The 12,500-nt window shown below is 36.4% G+C and overlaps 1 protein-coding gene across 2 annotated transcripts in view; it reads right to left on the reverse strand.

Annotated features, from left to right (window-relative positions):
• The window catches only part of LOC138057840 (mitochondrial glutathione transporter SLC25A40-like), a 37,931-nt gene that overhangs the window by 19,261 nt on the left and 6,170 nt on the right, over positions 1 to 12,500 (reverse strand). The window contains exons 2-6 of one of the 2 annotated variants that reach the window (XM_068903777.1): positions 11,723 to 11,782; positions 10,762 to 10,877; positions 7,546 to 7,613; positions 2,939 to 3,063; positions 1,548 to 1,625 (exon numbers count right to left, since the gene is read on the reverse strand). In XM_068903777.1, the coding sequence (XP_068759878.1) occupies positions 1,548 to 1,625; positions 2,939 to 3,063; positions 7,546 to 7,613; positions 10,762 to 10,877; positions 11,723 to 11,782 (447 nt within the window). The remainder of the gene's footprint in view (positions 1 to 1,547; positions 1,626 to 2,938; positions 3,064 to 7,545; positions 7,614 to 10,761; positions 10,878 to 11,722; positions 11,783 to 12,500) is intronic. The other variant, XM_068903832.1, reaches the window with a different exon arrangement.

A 12,500-nucleotide genomic window follows, 5' to 3' on the forward strand; every position in this document is an offset into this window, starting at 1 on the left:
AGAGAGGTACAATGCCCCCTAGAAAATAACTAAGAAGCTACTCTAGCTAGGAGGCAGGATAAATAATTTTATGTCTAGAGGAAAAAAAGTCGATTCAGGGAGGCACAAATATAATGATAAAACATAGACAAACAAAGAGAACGACGACAGAAAAAAAAAGATGTCACTTCAGATGGACTGGAGAAAAGAGGAAGTATAAATAATATAATTAATATGACGTAATAAGAGACTTTTTAAGGCAACACTTAAATTTGTGAAAGCAAAGAATTTTTAAAGATGCCTCAATATTATTCCGCAGAACAGCCCCCTTGAAACGACTGTTAAACTTGCCATAATTAGTCCTGGCAGTAGGAATACAAAATGCTGATTTAGAAGACAGTCTAGTATTATACTTGTGCCTACTTGCTATAGGAGTAAAAAAATAGTGAAAAGCAGAAGGTAACAAATTATGATAAAATTTTAACATAAAGACACAATTAAGATAATATGTAATATCACGAAATTTCATAATGTACAATTTGTGTCCATCCATGCTTCTCTTTCCTTTTGCTGTATTTCGTTTATCTTGTTCAACAGTTTTAAGCCGCTATTGCAATGTTTCATTCCCGGGGGAGGTCCTGCCATATATGGACTATATAGGTATGTGCCGCTGTGAAGGGTATGGTTTTCAAGCAGTTTACTCTAGGATAGAGTATATAAATCCTAGCGTTTGGGTCTAGAATACGGTATCATTTTTCACGAAACTGACCATTCGGTTGAAGATTTTATCAAGACTAAGGAAACCAGAAATTCCCGCTCAAAAATATAAAGAAATCGAGTCGACAAAAAGTTTAAGTTTACGCAACTCAGCCTCAACAGTGTCGATAAATGGCTATCATGAAACACTTCTGGATATTAGTAACCGCTGTCAAGTATCAGGATTTAGACGGAAATCGGTTGGAGTTTACCCTAGTATAGGGTAGCAAAATTCAGCTGAACTAGCTCTGGTATAGGCTAAGGGTTCCAGGGTCCCAGCGGCACATCCCCACCCAGAAATTCCTAAGGTACCCCCCACCCCCGGGGTTTCATTCAAATGTTTGGGCATTTGGGGCATCATGAAATTACATCATTTTGGGTGACATGCGGTAGTCCCTATAAACTAGTGAGTAAATGACGCCACCTTCTCCTAGATCCAGCTCTCTGACGGCTTATCTGTCGGAATAACCAAGTACACCAAGTAATGGCCGACCATTAAATGAAAAAATTGCCATCAGTATAAATAGTTTTTCTTTTGAAATGATTGCATAAAATTCCGCATTTCGAGTATTCAGCAAAAGAGCTATTAAAATGTAAAGAAAAAGGAGAAGTGATTTTTTGTCGCAGTAGCACTTTAAGTTTTCACTGTTTACCATTCACAAAAATTCATATTTATTTATCACTGTTTAATAAAGTAACATCAAGTTCGCCAAATGAATGAAAAATTAGAGCTATAAATTAAGCCTTTCTGAATTAAAATTTGGAAGAAAAATGAAATGTCCACACTTCACAGTCATTAAAATGTACAATACCTTGATAACTGAAACCTTCCTTTGCCTGCATTTTGGTTCTGATCATTTCAATTGGGGAGATACATGTAATGGAAATTGCTGCAAATTGAAAGCAATAATAAATACTGGTAACACTTTAAGCATGTGTGTGTATATTTCAGTATTGTTAAAATAATTGATCTCCAAAACCTAACAAAGATCGTTCATCATCAAAAATACTTGAGAAATTACATTAGCTTTTCTCCCTCGCATTGCTTATTTATGAAGTCCCTTAAATTAAAATCTAATAAAATTAAATGCCCTAAGCTTAGCATGCCCTCTCAGTCAGCGGATGAGCATTACAAGTGCAGGTTTCCATGGAACATTGCAACTACATTACAGCTGGATCTTTGAGTCCTCCAACAGACTGATCGTCGTGTTAAAGAACATTCCCCCACCTCCCTAATCCTCTTTATTTTTTCCTTTGACTGATCTAATCAGTGTTGAAGGTGACTAGAATGGAGTCTTAAGGCCTGGTGGAGAGGATTTTGCAGCTATGATGCCTGTATTGTCTGGGGACTGGCTGGACACAGTGGAGTTAACAGGACACCCCTTTCGTTCACAGTAAGTGAGGCAGCTGGTTAACCAACTTAAGTTTAACTATTACAATTAATTCACAATTAATAGGCAAGAGAAATCAAAAATTAATACTATTTTGTAAGACTGTTACTTTTTTGCAGCTACTGACAGAAGATTTCATACAAAGCACAACAGGTTGGTTGGAAGGAAGGATGGAAGGAACTTTATTTAAGTGTCTAATCTTCCAGCACTGGAGCACTAATAGCTGGAGACACTGTAAATTGAAATTAACACGTCAACACAAATCAAATCAAATTTCCAATCGGTTTTTGAGGAGAGGAGAAAACCAGAGTATCTGCAGAAAAACCTATCGGTGCAGTAGAGAATCAACAAACATAACCCACATTGGTGGGTCGAGGCGAGTGGGAGGAGATTGCGCTCACCACTGCATCAACCAGGGCTGCACCCCTGGATACCTTGGCCATAGTTTTTCCCTGTAGAAGTTTGGCCATTTATCAGGCCATTTGAGTACTCCACAAAAATTTGGTTTTATCAACAGAGTTGATAATGTAAATTGGCCACTGTACAGAGATTCTAGAAGCTGACGTTTGGAGCGTTAGCCCTCCAGAGCGAACCGATTCACTCTGACGAAGGGCTAACGCTCGAAACGTCAGCTTTTAGAATCTCTGTACTGTGGCCAATTTACATTATCAACTCCGTTGATAAAACCAAATTTTTGTATACTACTTCCCCACCAACGCAGCACCACAGTTTCTTTAGAAACTACCCCCTTCATTCATTTGAGTACTCTGCCTAGTACTGAACTGACAAGTCATAGGCTAAAGCATTCTTACTTCGAGCTGTTGTTCCAGCAAACATTGGAGACCAAAGATTTTCTTCTCCTTCTACAAAGCCATACATCACCTTCAACTGGTCATAAAGGGTAAAATATATCATTGTGTTTGGAACTGCCATCACTCTGAAAAAAACAAGATGAGGTTGGAGCGAGACAAAATATAATAGCTTTAAATTGTAATTATTATTACACTAATGAAACACATTGTAACACAATAGAGCGGTTTTCGATTGAGTGTCGAAAGTAATTAGGGTGATTAGTGATTGGTTTACTGGATTGTCTCAGTCCTTTTTGATGGGCCAAAGTAATTACTTTGGTTTTGGTTTTACGACACTCAATTGAAACTCACTCTAATAATAGTAATAATAACAGTATTATTATTATTATTATTATTATTATTATTATTATTATTATTATTATTATTATTATTATCATTATTATTAGTATTGTTATTTTTAACTAAGTGCCGACATTGTTATAATATTTTTCTGTCTGAAAGACTGAGCTCTAGCGAGATTAGAAATACATTTGCTAAGCACAGTGATGCTTCTAAAGAGTGTATATGAGCTGTGCTGCTTTAAGAAAAGGCAAAATACATGCAGTTTTACAGAGACAGTCCTCAAAAGTGCAGGACCAAAATCTAAATTTCTAATTAGAGCTATAAAAATGTCAATGACAAGACTAGACATCACACTTCTTCATTATTCTCAAAATATTGACCAAAAATAATATCTTCACACTCACCATTCGCACCATGTTTTACATACTCATGAAGTATACACCATGAACGAATAGGTGTTTTCTTTTTTATTCCCCCTAAAAATCCAGGCCCCAATTTTTAAAATTACAGCCCAAAAAAAGGCAAACCCTTTTTTTAGACAGTTCATAATAACCTAGGTTGAAACAAAATGACCTAGTTTGGTTGCAAATTAACCTAAGGAACAAAATGACCTGCAACATAATTATACAAAGGAATACAAGGGTATACAGAGGTATACAAAGAAATAATAACCGCTTACTTACCGAGCGTGAGAGCCCTACTGGGGAATATTGGCCCAAGGTTGTGGCAGTACGACCCGAACAAGCTCGGTTAGTAATTTGTTTATTATATGGCACTCTGTTTCTGATAGTAAAAGGCACTTCCGGTGCAATCAATCTTTTTAGCTTTTTATCTTTTTAGCTTTTCAATCTTGTTATCTTTCAATCTTTTTCGCTTCTTCTGGTAGTTTCACTGTGAAGAATGACAATATTCACAGTTTTTTTTTCGCTGTTTTGGTTGCAAATTTTGAATTTGCCAGCTTTGCTCCAAAACAAAAATACACAGGTTTAACCATTTCCATGGAAATGGTACATACTGCAAAATTCTGACTGAGAAAGAACCAATCAGAGCACAGGGATTTGCCTAAGACTGGGTTTGCCGTTATAATAAAAGGGCATACAGAGATATACAAAGGAATACAAGGGTAATACAGACTGAGGTATATAAAGAAAGGAATACAAGGGTATACAGAGGTATACAAAAAGACGGGTGACTGTATGAATGTGTTGCCGGTAAAATCCGTACTCAAGTTGAATCCATTTTTACCACAGTTAAATTGGTGATCCTTATTTTACCTTCGATGAATATGCACTCAGATGAATTGAACAAACTTTTTTTGGAACCTAAATTAGGCCTAGAGAAAAACTAGGGTCCGTTTGGGATTAGTTTTGGTTATTGTAAAATAATGGATGTCAATTGACCTCTTATAGAAAAGTAACTTGTTGGGGTGAGCATGTACATCGTTGTAGAGAAGTGGTGGAGCCACAGGAGTATAGATCGGGCCTCTGTTGTTCAAAAGGTGGATAATGCTATCCACCGGATAAACCTTTAATATCCAGCAGATAAACACTAGGAATACCAATTGAGTTATCCAATGGATAGTGATTTATCCAGTGGATAGTGCTATCCAGCCTTAAAACAACTGGGGCCAGGGAGGGTCAGAGTTTGAGTACCGCTGTGAGTGCATAGTAGCTCTGAACCAGAGTTAAATGCTTCAAGGTCATGAGCTTCTGCACATATATACTACAGCTACTACACTTACAACTGCTACTACACGCACTACAGCTACTACACTTACTACAGCTACTACACACACTACAGCTACTACACGCACTACAGCTACGACACGCACTGCAGCTCTTTCGCCAAATCTGCCATTTTTGTCATCCTGTGCATTTCTGGACATAAGTGCAAGTATTACAGCTACTACTACGCCTACTACACCTAGTACATGTACTACATGTACTACAGCTTCTACACATATCACAGGTACCACACCTACTACACCTACTACAGCGACTACAAGTACCATGTAACAGGTACTACACCTACTACAGGTACTACTGAACAGCTAAAATACGTACTACAGGTACTACAGCCACTACACGGACTATAGATACTTCACCAATTACAGCTAATACATGTACTACAGGTACATTACCACTAACCCTTTGGCGTCCAACCCAGCCTAAACCGGCCAGACTTAACTAGTATTTTACTCTGTCTATGGGGAACCCCTGGAAGTCAATGGGTTAATCACTCACTGAAAAACTATGTATCCATTAATCACTCACTGAAAAACTATACGTATGTCCAAATTAACCCTTTGGCGTCCAAACCGGCCTAAACAGACCTAAACAGGCCACACTCGTTAATGGGGAACTCCTGGGAGTCAACAGGTTAATAAGAAACTACGAAAGAAAGCAAAGGACCACCCTATAAGAGTTTAAAGTGCTACTATGATCAAATTTTTATCCCTTGAATTTTTTGGTCTATCACACAGAGTACCATGAAGCAATAAAAACGCTGTTTACCGTTTGGAAATATCTGCATTGGTTCTGGAGATATTTAAGTTTGAAAAATGTGTAAAATATGCAAATGAGAAGGCTGATGACGTCATTCACCCAACCCAATAGAACATCAAGAATATAAATAGAGCTATCTCAGTCAATTTGCAACAGAAACCATTGAAACTTGGTGAGCTAATAGTTCAGGCAACACACCTACGACTGTAAAGAAATTGGTTCCCATGGCAACTCACTCTTTTCCAGTCCCCTCCAACCTGATTTCAATATTTTGGTGATCTCAGGCTAGAAAAACATTTACCAAGGCCACAAACTCGACCTAACATCTTTATATGCTGGCAGGATCATGCAGATGAGGCCCCATTGTTAGCGCAGTAACTTGACACAGTGCTTCGTTCCATAACTGTCAACTGAGCTGCATTTTGTTTTCCTCAATTAAGTTGTCGTAGTTTAATTTGTAGCTCTAATAGTACACAATATTGTTTTGGTATCATTAATCATGATTATCATAGTAATGCTATCATGATGGTAGATGTCTTGTAGTCACTAGTTAACCTAAACCTAAACCTAAACCCAGAAAGATGGAAGAAAATGGAAGGGAATCTAGAAATATTGGCTTCAAGGCAGACATGAAGTTTGCTTTTATTAACTTCTTTTTGACAGCAAGTTTAAGCATGTACTCTGCATGTCTGACAGCTTTCAACAACAAAATTTCACAATTATATGACCTGCCCATTTTATTTTTTAACGCTCAAAAATGCAAACTAAGCAAGGTACAGATTTTGTTAGCCAGATACATGTTAAAGTAAATAAATATTGATACACACTTTTTAGGAAGAGCAGAAGGAAGTTTTCAGGAAGTGTCGATCAAGAATTATAATATTTTGACATCAGCAACAAAATTTGCAACATGAAGACAACTTAAAATTTGAACTGAGAGTATAAAAAGTTATTATCAGCGAAGAACATTTTAGGAGATTTTGCTACGTTCAATTTTGCGATTGTAGTTTTGGCTGCACCAGAAATGTAAATCGCAAAATTGAAAGTGACATCAAATTCAGCGGGTGCCCTGATCAAGTTACCTAGCTTGCATGCTTTAATACTCACTAAAACAAAGTGTCAAAATGATGGCAAGACACCGGGGTTTTGTTTTTGATAGTTTGGTTTTTTTTCTAAAGATTGACAAGCAATAGTGCAAATTCAACACAAAGATCACAATCACCTAACCCTCAAGGTTGACCATTGTTTCTACAATTAAGTCAAAAATTTACTCTCCTACACAAGGTTATTTATCACCAGGTAATTCCATCATTTTGGAAATTAATAGAAGCTGCTTTATCACTCATCCTTGCTTTGTCCACCTCATGGCGTTCTGCATGGTAATTTTCTCTGTTCATCCTTGCTCTATTTCTTTCAGCCTCATGGCATTCTTCAGTAACATGCGCCTCGACATGCAAGCCATGCAAGTCACAGTTATTGAATGCTTGGGTGCTTAGACTTAAATACTGTCCATCAGCCCTATTTGAAATGGGTGCTTGGACTTAAATGCGAGACTTGCATGACTCACTGGCATCGCAGATTGTTCTGCCTCCTATTATACCAAACATTTCACAACAACTATTGGGAAATGCACCCTTTAAAACATACTCATCGCCCACTCTTACAATGAAATAAGACAGTGATTTCTATTTTGTTACGTTGACTCTGTTCATATCAATAAATTGTTGGACTATGTGTACATACAATTTTCTGAAAACTTACAGAGTTGGTGGTAGACCTCTCCATAATGCTGGTAGTCCTTCATAACGTGGGATTTTGATCAATGCATCCTGGCCAGGAACAAAACAGCAATAAAATTAAAATAGATTTTGAAGATCAAACGTTGCCTAACAACAATAATCTTGCAGCTTGGTTATGTTATACATGTAGTGTCCAATTTTTATCCCCTGGTTTAATTTTTTTTTAACCAGTTCAAAACTTTTGAACCAGTTCATTTTTTTGAACTGGTTATTTTTTTTTAATTGTCTAAAAATATATTTTCTTTTTTTGGGGGGTGTAGTTAAAAAACAGGGGATTGGTTTTTTAGGGGTTCTCCTACCCCACTATCCTATCGCATCCTTCCTACAAGAGTACACAGATCTATCGCCCCTTACCGTCCAGGTAGCCCCCTCCTTGTACCCACCCTCTCTACAACACCTCTCACAGACATTTCACACTTTTCAAGACTTTTCTTTTTACTCACCCAAACTTGAACTTGAACTCCCTATCTCTGGATCTGGATCTGTGTCGCACTCTCTACTCTCTTATCCTCTTGACCACACAAGCAACTCATGTATTCATATTCATACTTTTTCATATATTTCCCCGCATTAGCCTCCATTGCAAGCTACAATCATAGACAAAACTGTTGGGAAGGTTACCACTTTTGACGTCTTCTTTGCTTCTCTCCCCACCCCCATGATTCAATGTTGTGCAAAACTTAATGCTTTTGGTAGGAAATTGTAGTGTTACCTTCCAACATTGAATAGGGGGGAGGGGGGCTTTATAAGAGAAGGAGAAAGTGTTTTTTTGCGCCGTAACAGAAGCGGGTTGAAATACAGCTCTGGTGGGGTTCATTTATATAACCTTCCCAACTACTTTTGTCTAGGATTGTAGTTCCAGTCCAATACTGAGAATACCAATATGGCCTATTAAAATTGAATATTATATTATTCATCCCAGGTAACTCTTGGACCAAACTTCCATTCATTCACATTTGGACACCAGAGCCACTTATGGTAAGTCTAGCAGTGATAAAATAACAGACTCATGGCAATGCAATAGCGTAAATGAAATTGATTTCTAGAGAGAAATAGAGGAATTGAAAAGACTCACAAATAAATTGTAATTTAGAAATTCAAGATGATTTTTACAACAAGGCCAAACATTTCTTGAAAGAAAAAACAGAGAAGCAACTCGGCATTTCAGGGAATGAGGATCAATCTGAGCCAAAACAGCTAACAAAATGGGAACATCAGACAATAACTCAAAAGAAATGGGCTTAATACAGCAAAGGCAAACTCTTCACAGGAAACAAAAACAAAAAAGGTTTCACAATGGAAACCGTTTCAAAATCCTGTCCCAAGAACACAGTTGAATTTCTCACAAGGAACACAAACTTGTGCAGGTGTACGAAAAAGTGGCTTGAAGAAATTACGCAGAAATCAGCCAGAAAGTTGTCCACACACTTGTCAAAATGTGCTTATTCCACGCCTAGAAAATGCTCACCAACCAATGACAGCTCCAACATTCCTAGAACTATTTTTGTATATATTGTAGTTGTCATTTTTTCCATTCATTTCCATTGAAGACTAACCTGACAGCCGAAAGCTCGAAAGTTTTTAAGTGTATATAGCCAGTGAACGTTTTTATAATTTTTAATATTCCTAGAGCTCTTTGATAGAGACTGACTGAATAGTAAAACGTCACCATCGATTGTCCTCCAACAGTACTTGCTTTAAGGAAAAATAACTGATAATTGAAAAACTGATTTCTCCTACATCTACAAGATTAGATCTGTGCAGTGCTGCTATAAAATTAAATATTACTTCCGATTATTCCACAGAAATTAATAATTAGTTTACATAATATTCAGCTTGTAAACACTTCCTTTCAAGATAAACTGAAGTTTATTAATGTAGTAACAATAGAAACGAATATTGAAATGTAGTTACTCTCCGGTTTATCAGCAATATTTGTAGACAGTCTGCAGTATGTGGTCTGCAGTTGTCATACACGTCCTGGAATGCTAACTGTTTCAAATAAGACAGTGTACTATAACCCTATTCACTAAACTGAAAAAGCTTATTAAACCCTAATTCCTAAAATGCCGCAGTTTCCCTAACCTTACAAGAAAGCTAACCATTTAAAAGGAGTACTCAGTAACCCAAATCACTAGGCTGAGCCTTTCACCCTCATCACTAAAATTTGTTGGTCTTTTATTATAGCACCTAAAAGAAAAATTGTACCCAGTTTTTGAAAAATTTACTACCTAGTTAAAATTAATTACCTTGTTAAAAAATATTTCCTACTAAAGTTAAAAATAAAATCACCTATTTAAAAAAAATAGCTACTTGGAAATAAATCAATTAGTTCGAGAAGAACTAACTAGTAGTTGAAAATAAAATTAACTGAAAACAAAATTAACTGCAACATACACACGTTTTTGTGTGCTGGCTATGCTTGCTATGTCAGTGAATTAACCACCCAGCGTTTTAACAAACCCATACATGAACACATGTTAAGTGATACACTGTATATAAAGGCCTCTCACATTTTTAAACACTAACAAAATTCTCATCAATGCCACACTTCATGCTCTAATGATTACAAGTTTCAGTATCCTACGTTTCCACCACCTTCCATCCTATTAGATAAAAGAAGATATTCCTATTCAAATGAGAAAAACCTACACTAGTTAAATCATCAACTCTATCACCATGTCAATTTAAAACTTTATAAATTTTTAATGTTTTACATTGTCATGTTTCCCTTTGTTCTTCTTATTATCAATTAGCATTGTGCGCACACTATATATTCAACTCTCTGTATTTTGTAATTCAAACTGAAGATGACAGAAGATTCTGTTGAAACATGTAAAATGTAACATGTCTGCTACTATCCAGACTTTTTGGCAATATTAAATTGGTTTGAAAAAAAAAAGGACTGGTTCAAAAATTTGAACTGGTTTAAAAAAAATTAAGCAAGGGGAAAAATTGAACTACAACAGCTTCATTCTTACTCACTATTAATTTTTCACAACAACTTTCCAATTGAAAGAACTCTTTTTTGCCTCTTGAAACAATAATAATTACGTAATAACAATGGCTCACTTAGAACCACGGCATTCAATTTGCCACAACATAATCATGCAGTTGCACAATTATCATAAAGAGGGCAATTAATTAGCATACAAAAGACATTCCAGTATAAACATACCATTGTTGAATTAAAGGCCGGATGAGGAATGATAGGGAATGGTCTGAATGGAGAACCAGGATTAGCACATAAACACAAGTGATCCATTAAGCCATTGCAGAATAAATAACAACGTGCTGAAAACAGTAGAAGACTATCATTACTTTTATGCCAACTACATTAACCTTTTAAGGTCTCAGGTTTTTTGGATTTGTTCGCCAATTTAAATCAACATCAAACAGATCAAATCAAATGTAGGCTTTTAATGAGAAGGGATAACTGGAGTAACATGTACAATGGGAAAAAACCCTCTTTGAGCAAAGAGGAGAACCAACCAACTTAACCTCAATTAATTAGTAAACTTCAAAAAATCTTTCCCACTAACCCCTATAACCTTTGAATGATAAAGAAAAAAGGATAGTTGAGTTGTGGAGAACAAACACATCAAACCCACATAATGATGCTGAGCCACATAATCAAACTTGTGCCACATTGCTGAGAGACATTAGAGCACTCACCACTGCACCACCTCACTGTTAGAAATGATTAGACTTGGTGGGACACTGTGTTTGATGCCAAAATGGCCATGCATCCAGTTAAGCGCATTTCTGGATATTAATTTTATTACACTGTAAGTGCTTTTCATCCCTCTTAAAAGATCTATATCGTAATTATTATATACTTCATCAGCAAGTTTTAATGTTTGGCATTAGCAAGTCTAAGAGTAAATTCTGCCTGTTTCAAATGAATGTCACTCTGAGTCAGTAGGTGGGTGACATTAATTTAAGCTACATGTAGTAACCTCAAACAGATCTCCGGTGATGAGTTATAAAATAGTCTTGTGTTGGGCACAAAACTATTAAGTATGTGCAAGTGTCACTCTTTATAAGGGGTGAAGGAGCTGAATGTTTCAAATCATCGTGAAGTATAAATTCAATCATCTTGAAAAAAGTAAATCACTTTATTCTCACAACTAGCTTACATTTAGGAATAGGCTTAAGCTGAGCCTGTAATCTGGTTTTGACCACATCCAGAGGTGTCACTGCAAAATAAGGCACATGATCATTGACTTTCCAAAGACTTGCTTTGAACAGAATTCTAAAGGACAAATACTGAAAATCAGCATGGCTGAGTATAGCGTAGGGTAACACATTGCACAGGAAGTACAGTCTCATAACGGAAGCACCATTTTTGAGCAAGCCCCATGATTATGCTCTAAATTCTGGCCTGCTAGTTACATGAATCCTATTCTTTGCCACTTTAGTTCAAGACACTCAAATCAAATATAGGATCTCTTCATCTGTAATACTGTAATTTACTCTACCCTAAAAGGCCAAGCCAGCAGATAAAATCAATTTCCTTAATATTTTTGCATACATTGTAGTAGAACAATGGATTCACATTTAAAGCATTTATTTATAATGTTAAATTATTTGCTGGTGCTTATTTATAAGTGAATGGTTGGTCACATTTACGCAAAAACCCTTTTGTTTGCTTTTGTAAAGGAGAACGTATACTACAATCATGTTGTTTGTTGAAATCAGTCACCATATGACATTCCAATTACCAGTTTGGATGCTCTGAGCATTAAAAAACTTGTGGAAACTAAAGCTGTTAAGCTATGGTGTATCTAGGTTCTGGCAGCCGTTGGCAAAACCAGGACCATTATGCACATTAGTTTCAATAAAATCCTAACACACTGTACATCAGAAGAAAGCTGAATATTGAATTTATCAGGTATTGGATGCTGCAGCACAAGC

This window comes from Montipora capricornis, chromosome 1 (assembly GCF_036669925.1).
Source record: "Montipora capricornis isolate CH-2021 chromosome 1, ASM3666992v2, whole genome shotgun sequence".
Classification (NCBI taxonomy): domain Eukaryota; kingdom Metazoa; phylum Cnidaria; class Anthozoa; order Scleractinia; family Acroporidae; genus Montipora; species Montipora capricornis.